Here is a 19,072-nt window from a genome sequence, read left to right as displayed (position 1 = left end):
GATCAAGAGTTGCATGCTCTACTCCCTGAGCCACCCAGGCACCCCTATGGCATCTATTTTAATAATTCATATATCTTTCCTTGTTTTAGTGTCCACGTAATGGCTTTTTGTTGTTGTTATGGCTAAGAAGGGAATCTTTTTTTTTTTTTTTAAAGATTTTATCTATTCATGAAAGACAGAGAGAGAGAGAAAGAGAGAGAGAGGCAGAGACACAGGCAGAGGGAGAAGCAGGCTCTGTGCAGGGAGCCTGACGCGGAACTCGATCCCGGGTCTTCAGGATCACACCCTGGGCTAAAGGCAGCGCTAAACCTCTGAGCCACCCAGGCTGCCCAGGAATCTCCTTTTGACTATATTTTTAAGCTAGCTACTGATGGATGGTATATGCGAATGTTATGTATCTGGATACGGATCTTATTATTTCAATAATTCCTATTATTAAGTTATACAATATCAACTGTAAGTAGTATTTATAATTTCCTTCCAGTATTTTCTTTTATACTTGTAATTAATCTATTTTCATTAAGAAAATTAAGATAGGCAAAAATATAAACTAAAACAAGCAACAAGCAAAACAAATTCTAGTAATCCTGTAACTCTAACACATAGAGTTAAGATTTTGGTCTGTATTTTCCCACATTTCCTTTTCTATGCACATCTATATGTTTTATAGCTTTGATTCTTAAGATGCATATGTCCCCTCCCATGACTTACCATTTTATAAAATGGGATGTATTTTAAACTTGATGGCATCTTAGGACTGTGTCATAGTTTAAATTGTCAGTGTTTTTTTTCTTACTCATACATAAAATAATGGTGTAATTTTCACAGAATTTAAGATGCACGTTTTCTAATACAGTTCACTTAAGTATCTACTTAAAAAAATAAACTAGCATAATTCTACATATCCTCCTTTATGTTTTAGTTTAATATATCACAAACATCTTCCCAGACTTGGGAGCTCATTCCCAAATCAGTATTTATATCAGTTTTCAATGACTACATGGTATTTTGGTCTGCAGATAATTAATTTAATGTTGGGCATTTAAATTGTTCCCAATCTTTCACTATTATAAACGTTTCTAATATATTTATACACTTATTTTCCTAGGATAAATTCTGCAGATTTGTGGGTTCAAAGAAGATTCAGACTTTATTTTTAAAGATTTTATTTATTCATGAGAGACAGAGAGAGAGAGAGAGAGAGGCAGAGACACAGGCAGAGGGAGAAGCAGGCTCCATGCAGGGAGCCCAATGTGGGACTCGATCCTGGGACCCCAGGATCACGCCCTGGGCCAAAGGCAGGCGCCAAACCACTGAGCCACCCAGGCGTTCCAAGATTCAGACTTTAAAAAGCATTTGGTATTTAGTGACATATTGCCTTTGGGATGTACATTTTAAATTTGCAAAGTCCTGTTATATAATGTTAATAACTATACTAATAATGGAATTATTTCCTTTGTTCCTCTATTTGAATAAGGATGCCTCTTTTCCTATACAATGTCAAATTTGGTGTCTCCCATTATTCTTATCAAGGAGAATTACACACAGCTATAGAATCTGTGTAAAACTCAAGTCTTATTTTCACTATTCTTGTTAGGGGCAGCTCTCTTTTCCTATCAAAGAAACTCCTAGTATTATGAAAGCTACGAAAACTAAGATATGAATTTATTCAGGATCTGATCTTCAGACACATGCTTTGGTTTATAAAATTTCTACTACCATCCAGGCACAGCCTACTAAAAGAACCATCATTACCTGATCTTCATATCCTTCTATCTTCACAGGCGTGAACTGATCCATGTTATACTGGGCAAATGCACTGTTTAAAAAAAGGCGGGGGGCGGGGGGGAGAATTATATATAAACACAAAGGCAATTCAAGTAATAGTGAAAGAGAATGTGAAAACACCCTCTGTGCTCTTTCCCTTTCTCTCTAGGAAACTGGTGTTTTCCAAATGCCTTCCAGCTTTCTGAAGGACCTCTTCTCCGACATGCCCTAACTCTGAAATTACCTTTTCCCCTCCACTCCTAAGCTCCATCAGTACCCCCACCCCACTGACTATTCCTAAATTTTAAGCAATTCAGTTTTTGTGAATTACCAATAGCTTTAATCATTTGGACAGAAGCTTTCAGTAAGTAAAAAAAAAAAAAAAATCTTCAATTGATGCACTATTTTAGCAATGCTGTCTTTATTCTGGGCTTTCTGAGATAGGGCAGGTAGTACAGACCACAATTAAATGTACTGGAAGACATCAGACATGGGGAAGAGAATAAGGGCTGAGCGTGAGTCAAGTCTCAGCCGAGAGCTTAAGGCAGAAGAGATTATCTGAAAAGGGGGATATGAATAATTAAAGTGAATGCCTAATATTACTGTTTACTTGTCCAGTGCTACATTTATAGGACTACATTTATAGCCATTTTCAATGGCTCCCTGGTACATCTTACAAAGTAAGCAAAAAGGTAAAGTGAAAGAAAAATGGAAATATGCTGGAGTGTAAGAAAGCATAATATACTTACAAAGTATCAGTCTTCTCTCAGAATTCACTTGCCAAGGGAAGAATTAAACACCTCTACAGCCCAATTTTAACCTACTAAAACACCTACGAGACCACTGTTTTTAAGCAGACTATTAAACTCTCCCTAGACTTCAAGATAAACCAAAGAAACAGATATTTAAAGCTAATCTTCAATCTTTTCATTTTTAGGTTATTGTTGTTTTTTAAGTAATCATTTTCTCTTAACACCACATCCCCATTAGCAAAATGAGTCCTAAGCACAGTGGTTCTTCAGAAAAGAACATAAATTAAATGCTTGTGGAAAGTGGATTTTTTTTTTTTTAGAAAAGCTTAAGGAATAGGGAGTAAATACATATTCTATTCTAAGATACATCCTAAGATTATAGATAACAAACACCAATACCAAACTTTATTAACATTTAATCCCATCTCAAGAAAATGGTATTTCCATTCTACCAGTTGTGTGGGCCAAAAACTTGAGATCATCCTTGATTCTTCTTTCTCTCAAATTTCACATGCAATCCCATCAGTAAATGTTGTAAGTTCTACCTTGAATACATACTCAGAATATGATTTCTTCCCATCACCCATACTACTACCACTCTAGTCTAAACCACTGCCATTTATCTATGCACTACTACAGTAAGTCTTCTTACTCATCTTACTTCAATCTTTGCCCCCCTGCATAGCAGCCAGTGATTTTTCTAAAATATAATCTAATCGAGTCATTCTCTGCTCAAAACACTGATAATCTGCCCTCTCTTCCAGAATAAAATCCTCTCTTTAACATGGCTGACAATACCCTACTTAGTCTGGAAGGGCTGGGAATTACCAGCGAATGGTTCTAGAGATCAAAAGCATAGGTGAAAATCCAGGAAAGACAGTAAATCCTAAGTCATTCAGGATTCTTTCATTTTACATAAAAAGCAATAATGATGAGGATGATGATTATTGAAACATTTACTGAATGCTTACTATGAGGACTATGGCCAAGGGACTGAAGCACCTCATTATAGAAAAAACAAAAACAAAAAACTAAAATTTTCATCCCTGTGGAAAATCACGTATTTGGGCATAAGACAGCTCTCCTTTAGTAAGAGTGTTCTCTGAAAATCTAGAGTCTGTAAGAGCCAGAATATTTATAAAAACAAAGCTTTGTTGTTGGGGCAAATAAAGCATCTGAACTAAACACTAAATTCTACTATCATTCCTAATTGGAAATGGGACAGTAGGCTTAGGATGCAATCAGTCTTGGGTCTTGGCATTCTACTCCCCATCTCCTCTTTAGCACTAGCTTATCACATGAAATACAGAGATTTATTTTGGGTAACTCTCAAGGATAAAACTAAGACAAATTAATGGAGGCAAGGAACTTGCCTTGTGAGATAGTGAATTCCTTATTATTAGAAGCATTTAGATTGGATAATCATCTGTTGACAAAATATAGATGAGGTTCTTTCAATGATAGGGCAGAGAATAGACAGGTTGAACTACCAAATCATGAATGCCTTTTTCTGTGGCATTCTATGCATCTAAGAGAAACCAGCATTAGAATGTATCTTTGGTGTGTGTCTAAATCAATATAAAATGAGAATATCATTCATCACAATTATAGTGATGCTGTATAAATGTTAGGGTTTGCAGAATCTGGTCCCAGAATGAGTTCCAAAAAAGCACCATAGACAGGGCAGAGGATGCTTGTTTTCCAGGCAGAAGCTCTTAGGATAGTTTTCTATAGCTAAAATCTAAACCAGCTGTTTATCATACCAAATGCTTTTATGATAATTATCTGTTGCTCTACATCAAAATCCTTGTCCCAACCTCTCTACCCACCCTTTTCCAGTCATCATCCTTTTTTGGTTTCTTCTTTACAAAGGAACTCCGGGACAATTAGATAGATAGTCATTGAAATAGAATTTTATATGTAGAGTAAAGGAGAGTAGTGATAAATCCAGATAACAAGGGACCTTGAAAACTAGTATTTAGATTGGAAGAAAATAAAAACATATATTACTATGTTTCTGAGGACAAAGATAAAATGAAAGTGCTATTTTAAAAAGATTAATTAGCCTGATAATGATAAGGAATCAATGACTGAGTTGAATAATCATGCTATTATTCTATGGTTAATCTATTACAGCACTTTATGAATATCTACTATTTTGTGCCAATTTGAGAAACATTATTCCTCAATAGCAGCCTAATCTATCATTAGCAGTTTAAAGCAAAATTCAACATCAAAAGGAGTAGTGGATACCCTAACAGTACATATTAAACTCTGCTTTAACAGGGAAAATCTGGGCAAAAAGAAAAATAAGATCATATATATAATAAGCTTTAAGGATGAAAATAGCATGGGGGGGGCATACTTTCTCAAGTTAAAACAACTAAAACTGCTAAAACCAACTGCTTTTATTAAAGTATTTCAAACTTAATTTTCAGGATGCAAATTTATTATCAACATAGTTTATACAAAATTAAAATAATATATAAGTGGATTTTGAAAGATACTTACTGTGCTGCCCCTTCCCTGAGGAGATTGTCATTATTAAGTAGTAGCCGGACATCTGAGAAGGAAAAAAAATGTTAAAAGATGTTAAAATTAAAATGTTCAGTAGAGGACAAACTTCAGAAGTTTTTTAAAAATTAGGTTTTGCAAAGTTAGTCTTCAGATATATATATACACACAGAAATCCTAAAAATGCAAATGAACAGATGCTAATAGATTTGCATGTAATTATTTGTGACACAATAACAATAGCTTCTCAAAGAATTTCATAGCAAATGAAAAACATGACTTATAGTTAGGACTCTTAATTTTGTATCTAAAGAAGCTTTTATTTTATTATTATTATTTTTTAAGATTTATTTATTTATTCACGAGAGACCCAGAGAGAGAGAGAGAGAGGCAGAGAGACGGGCAGAGGGAGAAGCAGGCTCCATGCAGGGAGCCTGACGTGGGACTCGATCCTGGGTCTCCAGGATCAGGCCCTGGGTGGAAGGCGGTGCTAAACCGCTGAGCCACCCGGGCTGGCCTAAAGAATCTTTTGAAATGAGATTAAGAATGGGAAGTTTTTTAACACCAGACCAAGAAAACTGTGAAAAATCAGTCAGTGGCAGTGAAATTACTGAATATATTTTTCTATGAAGAATCTAATATAAAAGTATATCCTTTTAAAAAGCTGTGTGTCAAGAGTCTAGTCACTCTTCTTTTGGAATAGGGTCCTTGTTATAAAAGAAACTACCAAGCACTAACTCCGATAGGGAAGACTAATTAAAAGCCAAAGGCCACGGACTCAGGGCTTCCAAAAAAAAGGAGACCGACAGAGGCCAATGTGTAGCATGCCAATAAAAACCAACCCTCATGCTACAAGTAGCTTGCCAATTTTTTTTTTAGTAGCTTGCCAATTCTTAATCTAATGCTTTCATATCAATTATTCTCATGATATTCCTGCAAAGTACATCCAGTTGTCAGAAATAAAACAAGGGACTTCTAACTACAAAGGCCATTAATTTTGTTAAGACAAGAATTTATCTGAGCTAATCAACTGGATAAAGTTCAAGTCAAAGGAAAATTTCCTAAGGGCTTAGTTGTTGAAAATTTATATTTGGTTGATATGGAAAAAAGACTAGAGAAAACAAGGCTGCATTTGTTTCTCTTGCTATTATATTAGTGTTCAAAATCCACAAACAAGTCTATAAGGAAGAATGTCTGAATTTATTTCTATTCTATTATTTACCCCTTACAGTAGACATTTATATGTTTTCCTGGTTACTTTTTCTCTACATAATTAATTTTAGTAAGTGGAGATTACTGATTATCCTATGATGTATGGGGCTCTAGGCAAAGCACAGATGAGTATCACATAATTGCCTTTTTTTTTTTTAAAGGATTTTATCTATTCATTCATGAGAGACACAGAGAGAGAGGAGCAGACACATAGGCAAAGGGAGAAGCAGGCTCCATGCAGGGAGCCTGATGTGGGACTTGATCCCAGGACCCCAGGATCACACCCGGAGCTGAAGACAGATGCTCAACCACTGAGCCACCCAGGTGTCCCCACATAGTTCCTCTTAAGTAGGTAGCCATTTAATGTAAAACTAGAATTTCAAAATACGTGTTTACTCAAATGAGTCAAGATGCACAAAAACCTTTATGATGAGTTTAACAACTTAAAATGGGATTGTAATGACTGACTTTATCATAAGTTCAAGATGCCTCATACATTTTTCATTCTATACGTTAAGCCAGTGAATAACACAGAAGGTCACAAAATGTATTGGAATAGCAGTTCCCAAACTGGCTGTGACTCAGAATTGAACTTGATAAAAACAGATTACCCAACTTCACCTCCAATCTTTTTTTTTTAAAGATTTATTCATTTGTTCATGAGAGACAGAGACAGAGAGAAGCAGAGACACAAGCAGAGGGAGAAGCAGGCTCCATGCAAGCAGCCTGAAGTGGGACTCGATCCCAGGTCTCCAGGATCATGCCCTGAGCTGAATCAGGCGTCGCTAAACGCTGAGCTACCCAGGCTGCCCTAAATGAGAAATCTTAATAAGTTGTTAATGCTGGAAGCTGTATATATAACAAAGTTCCCAGATGCAGTCAGTTTAACCCCAATGACTCTAGAAAGTGTCCTATATATCCTAGGGATATGTCTTGAGTGAAAGTACTGAAGAAGCTTAAGCTATGGTTTATAATGATAGATATAAAACTATGGAAACAATTTAGTATTGCTTCTGTACTTATGCATATTAAACTACTTCAAATCTTTTCTCGCATAAGATAGGTATATAGTTTATGGGTTAAGAATTTGCTTTTGACTCAGTCCTTGAATCCTTGCTGACATTTAACTAGCTAAGTCACACTGGATAAGTTATTTTAGCCTGTTTGAATTGTGATTTCCTTAGCTATAGTTATAATGTGCTGTAAGGTTAAAAGAGATAGCTTATATGTAATTTAGGAGAGCTTAAAATACTAATGTTAACTCACCATTGAACACTTCATTAAATTCTCCTGGGGGTGCATGAGTGATGAATTTAGCAGCTATGCGTACCTAAAGAGAAATAAATAAAATAATATATAAAAGGAGAAGGAATTAACAGATTACAAAAATTTGATCACATTCCTTAATACTTCCTGTTTAAATCTTTACTGTTTAGAAGCCTTCAGAGTTTTTCACAAACATCTCAAAGCTTTTATCATCAATATAGGATTCAGGGATAGCCATGCTGCTCTGATTAAGTTTTTTTCTTTAAAAAGTTGAATAATCAGTTTTTGGTCAAAATATACTAGTCACAAAAGAAAGCATTTAAGCAAATATATCAGTAAATTGGTAGGATACCAAGTTGCATTTATAGTGTTTATCCCAATGCAATGATGGTTCAATATTAATATATCAGTATAAAGGAGCAAACCCTTGTGATTCTCTTAACTCATGCTGGAAAAAAAAATTCAACACTCAAATATCATAAAGCAACAAAACCACTAATTTTGGGTAGGCATAAACTTCTTGAACTTGAAAAAGGATTTATCTACCCAAATCCTACAGCATACCTAGTAATGATGCAATAATGCAAGCAGTATCCCTAATCTTAAAAACAAGACAACGATGACTTCTATCACCTAAAATATTAAACACTGTACTAAAGGTCCTGAAGGTACTATAGACAATATTTTTTCTGTTTTTCCTTCTAACTCCATCTCCTGACCCCTAATGCCTTCTACATTTCTGGATCTCCTAATTAGAGATGGGTATTGAAATCTTAGGATCTAACCTGCATATCTCATTTTTTCTTCTATATTTTTATCTTTTGTCATTATATACTTTATTTGGGAAGAAGGCCTCAGAGCCCCATTTTTTCAATTCACTAAAATGTCTTCATTTATGTCTACTTTGCTATTCAGATAATTATTGTAACCATTCTATTTTTAATTGCCAAGATTTTTATTTTTGTGTGTATAATAATCTCTTGAGTCTCCTTGAAGGTATTAACTATATACTGACTTTAAAGTTTTGCTCAATAGTCTGTTTCCTAAGACTTTAGATCTACTTTTTGAGTTTGGAGCTTTTTAGTACTGGTTTTCCACAAATGGAAACAGAACACCAAATGGAAGACATTTGGTGTTTTGGTGTTGCTACTCGAATTTAATTTAGCTTGCCTGTTCTGTTTACCTGCAGTTTGTCTCTAGTGATTGCAGGGGAGAGAAAAAGTAGAATTGCTGCTGGGTATTAGGAGTGGTTATGAGCAGATTAATTTCTGAGGGAGCCTCATAAGGACCAGAGGCTACCTGGGAAATTGCTCTGACTCTGTTCTCAGTGCTCATTCACAATGCTGTATTCTGAGGACAAATGCATTTTTGTCTGTGGTTTAGGCCAAATGGGAGAGAAAAGAGGAGCCAAGTGGTACAGTTAGCTTACAGAACAGTTCCCCAATTAATCTACATCAAAATTGTTCTGAGTCCTTTCCTTCTTCCTCCTTAAATGGAGTTCCTCCAAATGGCACCTACTTCTGTTAACAGTTTTCTTTGATGTATTTTGGGTTATGATTTCTTCTGATCTTACTTTTGCCCCCCATATAGTTACCATTCTGCTTTCTTTCTATGAAGAATTGCTAAAAAATTCTGGTCCAATGATGGTGCTCTAATTTTTTAAACACTCACTAGTTCATTTCTCCCCTTATTCTATTTTTCCCTACTCTTTTCATCATAATAAGGTTTGGCACAAAAGGTGAGGTGAAACCATGTGCTCAGTCTGCCATATAATTTACTCTCTTAACTCTCATCAAATCAAATGTGAACCACAAAGAATATACAAACCTATTTAAAAGAAAAAATAATTTGGGGTATCATTCAGCAATATACATATATAATTATGTTGTTAGCAATAGGTCTGACCTCAAATGAGTCTTGCAGTATAATTCTAACACACTGTGACACAAAGAATGTTGAAAATTCCCTAATTTTTGATGTGATAATGAGTATGAAGATTATTCAACTCATTGATGAGGGGCAAAGAGGAACATGATATATTTACCAATAAACTGAGCCCTGCTTTCCAAATAGGCATCCTCTGTTGACCCCTTCATTTCCTTCAGTTTTAAGTTCTGGCTGACACAATCAAATAAGGCTACCATCAAAGTTAAACCATTCTTTTTTTTTTTTTTTTTTTTTTTTTTAGATTTTATTTATTTGAGAGACAGTGAGTGAGAGGGAGAGAGAACCTGAAAGACTGCACTTAGCAGAGCCCTCTGAAGGGCTCAATCCCACAGCCGCGAGATCACAGCCTGAGTCAAAACCAAGAGTTGGACACTTAGTCAACTGAGCCACCCAGGTGCCCTAAAGTCAAACCATTCTTAAGCAAAAAAAACCCCTCTCAAGAGTCATTTGAAAATAAGGCTGGATGGGCAGCCCAGGTGGCTCAGCGGTTTAGTGCCACCTTCAGCCCAGGCTGTGATCCCAGAGGGGATCAAGTCCCATGTCAGGCTCCTTGCATGGAGCCTGCTTCTCTCACTACCTGTGTTTGTTCCTCTCTCTCTCTCTCTCTCTCTGCTTCTCTCACTACCTGTGTCTGTTCCTCTCTCTCTCTGTCTTTCATGAATAAATAAAATCTTAAAAAAAATTTTTTTTTGAAAAAAAAAATAAAAGAAAAGGCTGGAAACTGAGAAGAGAATTAGAAGATGAAAAATACTTTACAACTTTAGGTTTATACAGATCTTGTATGACTTCACTCTTATTCTAAGAAAAATAAAAGAAAAGCTGTTCCATGGACAAACTTATCTCTTTAGTCAGGAAAGACCTACTGACTGATGGAGCAAGGTAGACTGGAAAACCTGGATTCTAATTACTGGCTGTGTCAGTCCATTAACTAACCAGATTTATTTATTTTTATTTTTTTTAAGTTTTTAAAAATATTTTATTTATTTATTCATGAGAGACACACACACAGAAGAGGCAGAGACACAGGCAGAGGGAAAAGCAGGCTTCAGCAGGGAGCCCGATGTGGGACTTGATCCCGGGTCTCCAGGCTCAAGCCCTGGGCTGAAGGCAGCGCTAAACTGCTGAGCCAACCAGGCTGCCCACTAACCAGATTTATAATTCTAGAAACATTACTAATCTTTTTTGGTCCTGAATTTCCTCATTATAATCCAACTCCTAAAAACAATGAGAAGATCCGCAAAATTTCTTTGAGCTACAAAACTCTACCTGATTTTTTAAGACTTAGGAAACAAAACCTGTATGTGGACTGTGGAAGCAGAGATGAGGAAACCATACCACAAAAACCTTAGAATATTCTTATGTACATAAAGTTTGAGAACCCTGCCATGACAGGGTAATTACAGATAATGTATTATTTTTCTGAGATGAAAACTGGCAGGGATGAAGAAGAATAGTCCATAAAGCTCCTACATTAACTGAAGCAACAATAAAAAGAGCAGTTCTAATTAGGAAACAAGAAATGCTGCTCAACTCATGAAAATCATACTACAGCAGTTCCCATATGGAAAGCCAACTGTGGATATTTGCATTGGCATGTTCAGTTAATCATATTTCTGTCCTCATCAACTGTTGTTGTCAATCACTCAAGAAATTAGTAAGCCTACTCTGAGAGTAAATCTATTTTTTAGTCTATTTGTGGTAAATCTGCTGAGTGGCTATAGTGTATCCCATTCTGTCAAGGTGCATTTCCATAAACCCTTACATAATCGCGAAACTCCCTTCAGTCAAGAAAATTTAAGTGTCCAAAAATATATTCATATGTAACTCAAAAAGAATATTCCCTAAGAAAAGTAAAATTACAGCCGTATTTTACAACTACATATGTAACAAACTGTTTGAATAGGTAATGGTAAAAGTTATCAAACTGAAAATTCAAGATACTATTCTTGAAGTTATCCCCAAATTTTCAAAAGTTACAAAATCTGGGGCTCCTGGGTGGCTCATCTGGTTAAGCATCTCTAACTCTTGATTTTGGCTTATGCTATGTATGATCTCTTGTTTGTGAGACTGAGGCCACGTCAGGCTCCAGGGAATGGAACCTGCTTAAGATTCTCTCTCCCCCCGCCTCACTCTTAAAAAGAAGGTTATAGGGATCCCTGGGTGGCGCAGCGGTTTGGCGCCTGCCTTTGGCCCAGGGTGCAATCCTGGAGACCCGGGATCGAATCCCACATCGGGCTCCCGGTGCATGGAGCCTGCTTCTCCCTCCGCCTGTGTCCCTGCCTCTCTCTCTCTCTCTCTGTGACTATCATAAATAAAAAAAAAATTAAAAAATAAAAAAAATAAAATAAATAAAATAAAATAATAAAATAAAATAAAAAAAAGAAAGTTATAAAACCTGATGGACTTAGCTTAATCAAAAGAACAGTCATCTGGATAATCAATGAACTAAACAATGCATGTTAAAGAAAATAATAATTCAGGGGCAGCCCGGGTGGCTCAGCAGTTTAGTGCCACCTTCAGCCAGGACGTGATCCTGGAGACCGGAGATCGAGTCCCACATCGGGCTCCCTGCACGGAAGCCTGCTTCTCCCTCTACCTGTGTCTCTGCCTCTCTCTGTGTGTCTCTCATGGATGAATAAATAAAATCTTTAAAAATAAAAATAAAAATAATAATAATAATAATAATTCATCCATTTAACAAACATTTCCTGAGTATCTAGAAAGAGAAGTTAAGAGTAAATAAAGATTAAAGATTGAATAAGATTGTCACTGTCCTCAAGGACCTCACACATAGATCATAATACAGCAAGCAAGTATTAAAGGCCACAGTGAGGCACCAAGAAAATGTAATCAACTCTACATATGTGTACAAGGAGGGTTGATGGGATGGCCTTTGATACGGTGAGGTTTGAGACAGACTGAAGGATGAGTAAATACTAAGGACGGCATTCCAGTCAGAGAAAACAATACGTACAAACTAAGATAACACAGCACAAGAAACTGAATACAGATATTTAAAAGATATGCAAAATGTAAAATAGTGCTACTTTTCTAATTTTTTTTTGTTTTGGAAAATAAAGTTGTTGTTGTTGTTTTTAAGATTTTATTTATTTATTCATGAGAGAAATAGAGAGAGACAGGCAGAGACACAGGCAGAGGGAGAAGCAGGTTCCATGCAGGGAGCCTGATATGGGACTCGATCCTGGGTCTTCAGGATCATACCCCGGGCCAAAGGTGGCGCTAAAGCGCTGAGCCACTCAGGCTGCCCGAAAATAAAGTTTTTGTTTTAAAAACAAAATACCAATCATTTATGTTAACATATACTAATTATGTTTTTTTAACTAATTATGGTTTTAAATGAATTAATGCTTTAAAAATCTCTTGTTTTAATATCTATTAAGTAGACACAAGCTATGTAAATAAAACTTGATTCCTAAGAGTATAAAGGGGTCCTGAGAGCAAAAAAGTCTGAGAAGCATTCTCTCTGCTAATGTAGGTTTGATGTTTATCATATGCTGTTAAGTGAAAAAAGTTCACACAATGATATATCCCTGTTGTATTAAAAGTAAATATATTTACATACAAGTATAACTACTAATTTTAATTAGGACTTCCTCTGGTATTACAAGTTATTTTTCTTTCCTTTATTGGCTTATCTCTAGGTTCAAAAAGTTATACAAGGAATATAAATTACTTGTATGATAAACAGAAATTTTTTTTCCTGGAAGTTTGTACTTCTTAATTCCCTTATTTAGCTCACCCATTACTTCCTTACTTGTATGTTAAAGATAATTTTTAAATTTTTAAAAATCAAAAGAAGCATGCCAACATCTCTTATCCAATAAATTAAGTTTTTAAGGACAGGGGCACCTGGCTGGCTCAGTCAGCAGAGCATGCAACTCTTGATCTTGGGGTTGTGGATTTGAGCCCCACACTGGGTACAGAGATTACTTAAAAATTAAAAAGTCTTTTAAAAAAGGTGAAAGAGGACATAAACAAGATAAAAGCTTTGGAGTGACATCAAAACTGAAAGCAATGGGTCAAGGAAGCTACAGGACAGGATAAAGTGAAGTGAGTAAAATGCTAAAAGCAACAAGGAAGGCTTTTTAAAGTTATACTTGCATATGCTTTTTGACCATGAGCTTATTAGCCTTATTAACTTCCTAGCTGCACTGTGCCTTATGCTAGAAAGTACAGGATAGTTAATTGGTTAAATGAAGGGAAGATATTCAAAGAAAAAAGTAAACTAAAAGCTTGCTTCCATTTTCTAAAGGAAAAAATGCTTACAAAGAGCACAAAAGTCAGAGGAAGGGAGAATCTCAAGTAGTAGTGTGTAAATCCAGCTTTAAGTGCTGAAGACATAATTAAAGTGCTAGAAAAACAATTAATCCCCATAAATCTGAGAATACCAAGAATAGGAAAAATGTCCTAAAAAACGAAAACATCCCCCAATTTTTTTTTAAGATTTTTTTATTTATTCATGAGAGACACAGAGAGAGAGAGAGAGAGAGAGAGAGAGAGAGAGAGGCAGAGACACAGGCAGAGGAAGAAGCAGGACCCATGCACGGATGATGTGGGACTTGATCCCGGGTCTCCAGGATCACGCCCCGGGCTGCAGGCGGCGCTAAACCACTGCGCCACCGGGGCTGCCCCATCCCTCAATTTTTAAATGAAACTTGGTGAGAAAAAAAAAAAAAAAAAAAAACCAGAAACTTGGTGAGAGTTGAAGACATAAGTATCGGCAAGGGTGAAATTCTAAATGAATGGTGAAAAACAATGTAGTCATTATTAAATGCCAAAGGTGTATCTCAAAACATGGTTATGGTCAACCATACTCATGTTATTTTCTAAGAGTTACTAAAAACAGTGGACTACTTAGTATTAGATAAATCTTAGTATTTGGCAGTCTGACAATAGACTTTGAAGTGGCAAGATGATTTCTCTCTCACTCTAACAATACCATAAAAATACCTTGAAACAGTAGTTAAAATCTTAATGCTACATTTATATATTCTCAATAAAAATCTAAAGTCTGGAGCGCCTGAGTGACTCAGTTGATTGTCTTCCTTCAGCTCACGTCATGATCCCGGGGTCTTGGGATCAAGCCCCATATTGGGCTCCCTGCTCAATGAGGAGGCTGCCTCCCCCCTAGCTCAGGCCTTCTTGCTCTCTCAAATAATTACATAAAATCTTAAAAAAAAAAAAAAAAAATCTAAAATCTGCTCCAAGGCCCTTCAAACTTTGGCTCCCTCACCCTCTACTATCTAGTTACTAGACCTTACAGCTATACTCCTGCCTCAGGACTATTGCATTTCTTGTTCCTTTTGCCAGAAACTCTTTTGTCAGAGCATCTCTCTTCTTTCAAGTCTCTGTTCAAATGTCACCTTCTGACTTCCTGACTCCTATATACAAATTAACCATGACACTTTCTGCGCCCTTTACAATTCTACCCCACTTACTTGCTTCTTCAAGGAACTTGTCACTACTGAACTACAGGGATGCATGAGTGGCTCAGTTGGTTAAGTGCTGGACTCTTGATCTCAGCTCAGGTCATGATCTCAGGCCTCGTATAGGGCTCAATGCTGAGCGTGGAGCCTGCTTAAGATTTTCTCTCCCTCTCCCCCACATCCTCTGCCCTCTTTCTAAAGAAAAAATAATAATAAACTAATAATGTTCCTTGCTCAACACTCCTAAAAGAATTCCAAGAACAGAGTACAGGTTAGCAAACTGCTAATGTAAAACACCAGACAGTGAACTTTTTAGGGCTACATGGGCCACATGGTCTCAGTCCCAAATGTAAACAAATGAGCAAGACTTGTTCCAATAAGTTTTATTTATTTACTTATTTTTAATTGAGGTATTATTGGCAAATAATGTTGTAAGACATTTTAAGTCTACGATGTGATTTAATAAACATATACATTGTGAAAAGATTACCCTCACTGAACTAATTATTTTTTAAAAGATTTTATTTATTTTACAGAGAAACAGCACAAGCAGGGGGAGTGGCAGAGGGAGAAGGAAAAGTAGATTCCTCACCGAGCAAGAAGCCGGGCAAGGGGCTCAGGGTTCGATTATGGGACTGTGGGATAATGACCTGAGCAGAAGGCAGATGCTTACCCAACTGAGCCACTCAGGCACACCCTCCACACCCTCTCTGACACTGAGGTAATTAAAACATTATTTTGAATACTCTAATTTGTATGTCATGTTAACTTTCAGAAGTCATGAAATATTTTTCTTCTGATTTCCCCCCCAACCATTCAAAAACCATTAGCTTATAGTCTATATAAAACATGCAGTGGATCAGATTTGCCAAACCCTGGCACAGAACATAAGAACTCATTATGTTTGTTCCTTGCTGTATACCCAGAACTGAGACCTGGCACATGCTAGGAATGTAAATGAATGACTACTATTTTATTGTTTACAAAACTCTTTCATAACCAGTTTTTCTTTGATCTTAAAACAGCTTGTATAAGCAGACAGGCAAGGAATTATTATTATCCCCACTATAAAAGGAATAAGTTCAGAGAGTGTAAGTGCCTTGTATAAGGTCACATACTTGTATAGTGGTGGACCTGGAACTGGACAATCACCTATACTATGCAGTAGCAACAAGTATTAAAATTCAGGAGGATTATCTTTAGCATAGTATCACATGGATTTAGCCTAGTCCTTTTAGAATTTCTTTTTTAAAACCAGGAATTGAGTCAAAACTTTGCTTATAAAAGCTGTAATTGAAAAAAAAGTTGGAAGGGATAAACACAATGAAATAATAACTTCAAAAATCAATATTATCTAGCTTCAAAACTGGGTGAAAACGATGACATTTGGTAGAGGTAAACAAAATCAGTGGCAGAAGTAAAAGGGGAAAGAGAAATGGCTAAGTAGTGACTGCAAAAATATTTTTGCTGCACTACAGATGAGGGATGATACTTCTAAAAACTGATTTAGTCAGTCATTCTTTTTAAAGATTTTATTTTATTTATTCACGAGAGACACACAGAGAGAGGCAGAGACACAGGCAGAGGGGAAAAGTAGGCTCCTTGCAGTGAGCTGAATGTGGGACTGGATCCTGGACCTCGGGATCATGCCCTGAGCTGAAGGCAGACACCCAAGCACTGAGACACCCAGGCGTCCCTGTGTCAGTCATTCTTAAGACTGGGGTGGGGGAAGAAAGTTGAAAGCAGGTATATCCCATAGAGGGGAGGCATGTCATCCCCAGCCTAGTTGAGAATCACTGGTATGGAGGTTCTAGTTGAACAAAAACTTAACTGTTAACAAGGCTTTTAAATAAGGCTTTTAAAACAAGGCTTTTAAAATAAATCCCTATTCCATAAAGTAAGTTTCACTGCACATAGCATTCATCTGCAGTGAAAGATAATAATTCCACCTAGGTTTTATTTTTAAAAATATATATTTTTTAACTAATCTCAACACCCAATGGGGAGCTTGAACCTGCAACCCAGAGATCAACAGTCACACACTCCACCAGCTGAGCCAGCTGGGCATGCCACCATGTATATAGTTTAAGTTTTTAACAAATTTTTATTTTTATTTATTTTTCAGAGGAAGGGAGGGGCAGAGGGAAAGCGAGAAAGAGAATCTTAAGCAGGGTCCATGCCCAGTATGGTGCCTGACATGAGGATCCATCTCACAACCCCAAGATCATGACCTGGGCCAAAGTCAAGAGTCCCATGATCCACTGACTGAGCCAGCCAGGTGCCTGCACAAATATTTTAAACGGAAAATACCCAAGTCTTATACACAATTCCAGTCCTTCATATGCTTAAATACTCCAATAATGTTAAGTTCATGGAATCTTCTATATTATGTTTCTAACCTATAAAGGGGCAATTTATTTTTTTTAATTTTTTTTTCTATTTATTTATTTATCATAGTCACAGAGAGAGAGAGAGAGAGAGAGAGAGTCAGAGACACAGGCAGAGGGAGAAGCAGGCTCCATGCACCGGGAGCCCGATGTGGGATTCGATCCCAGGTCTCCAGGATCGTGCCCTGGGCCAAAGGCAGGTGCCAAACCGCTGCGCCACCCAGGGATCCCTAAAGGGGGAATTTAGAATCTATAAAAGTATTCCTAGATTTCAGTTTCCTCCCATTCTCCTTGTCTTTTCACCTCTCCAAAAGGGGGAAATAAAAATACCTAATCCTTGCAAGGTTCAAAATTTCATTATTACGTTACTAATATGTGTACTGAAAGTTGAAACATCAAACTGAGAAAGTAATATACCTTACTGTTCCCCAGAAACTGCTTAATTTTGTTAATTTTCATATATTATATTTTAATAAACTTTAGAAAATGTATTAAAAGACATTTAGAAAATCTATAAAACTTAGGTTTTTAGCTTATTAATCTTTTAATAACTCCACATATTTCAACATTACATCTATTAAAAACTGTATTTTAAATATCCAGAGGGAGAAGGAGAAGCAGACTCCCTGCTGAGCAGGGAGCCCCAATGGATTCGGCCTTGATCCTAGGAATCCAGGATGGTGCCCTGAGCTGAAGGTAGACATTTAACAAACTGAGCCACCCAGGGCAACTCGCCCCTCATCATGTTATTTTGACAAGAATGAATTTTTTTTTTAAACGTACCTTGCCTCAATGTGGTTCATTTTTTCATCTCATTCTAAAGCTTTCGGTCTATCAACGATAAACTGTCTGGGGCAATAATTAATAGGCAAGTTCCAAGCTGTTGACATGTATTTATGATAGTATCAAAGCTCTAGAATTCCAGTTTCAGTGCCTTTATCAAATAAACAAAATCCCTTATAGCTGAGGGTTCTGAAAGGCTAGTCAGAGTTTAATTTGGGGTTCTAATTCTAGGAAAAAAAAATATGTTTTCAGAGATCTCTAGGACCAAATGGAATATTGGTTTCATTAAAGAGCTTACTGTTAGCTGTTTTTTAAAATTTCAAATAAATATTATTTTCCTAATTTAGAACTAGAGACATTGTAGAGACCCAGAATGCACTCAAAAATAAAAATTTAGCTGTATATAGTTTATTATCCTTATCAGTAAGGGCAAACACTTAAAAGCATAAAACATATGTCTTAAATTAGGATCAATTTCGCAAAAAACAAATGATGGCAGTTTCAAGTAATTTGCTTTGTTTACTCTTCTAAAAGCCATGCTAAAGTAGTTCTTAGAAACTGTTTTCTTTATTAGCAACCAATTATAAGTTTTGTCAGATATAGACAATAGGTAGGGAAAGCAGGCATGTTTGTTTTAAGTAGAGCAATTTCATTCACTCATTCATTCATGGAAGATCTAATTGGCTTTATTAAATGATTCATGAATTGGGCAGCATCTCATCTAGCAAAAAGATGCTCCCAGCAATTTCATTTTGAAAACTTCAATCAACTCTAGAGAATAACTGCTTGAAAATTTATTATAGTAATTATATAACATACATGGAGTACCAAAGTCTCTCCTTGACCAAATGTTTGTCAGGGTCCTCTGAGCCCTCTTAGGTAGGCCCATCTTGGCTCCATCCTATCTATGGCCTACCTAACCCAGTCCTAACAAGAATTCTTAGTTTAGTGAAAATTCTCCCACTTTTGATATGTGATCAAGTTCCTTATCCCCCAC

At 36.4% G+C, this 19,072-nt stretch overlaps 1 protein-coding gene across 1 annotated transcript in view; it reads right to left on the bottom strand.

Annotated features, from left to right (window-relative positions):
* The window catches only part of CAPZA1 (capping actin protein of muscle Z-line subunit alpha 1), a 51,917-nt gene that overhangs the window by 18,402 nt on the left and 14,443 nt on the right, over nucleotides 1-19,072 (bottom strand). Inside the window, exons 2-4 of the mRNA XM_025983326.2 lie at nucleotides 7,512-7,575; nucleotides 5,031-5,082; nucleotides 1,756-1,819 (exon numbers count right to left, since the gene is read on the bottom strand). Coding sequence (XP_025839111.1) covers nucleotides 1,756-1,819; nucleotides 5,031-5,082; nucleotides 7,512-7,575 — 180 coding nt within the window. The remainder of the gene's footprint in view (nucleotides 1-1,755; nucleotides 1,820-5,030; nucleotides 5,083-7,511; nucleotides 7,576-19,072) is intronic.

The sequence above is a fragment of the Vulpes vulpes genome, chromosome 8, assembly GCF_048418805.1.
Source record: "Vulpes vulpes isolate BD-2025 chromosome 8, VulVul3, whole genome shotgun sequence".
Classification (NCBI taxonomy): Eukaryota; Metazoa; Chordata; class Mammalia; order Carnivora; family Canidae; genus Vulpes; species Vulpes vulpes.
The sequence above is the reverse complement of the archived record's forward strand: the minus strand, read 5'-3'. Positions and strand labels throughout refer to the sequence as shown.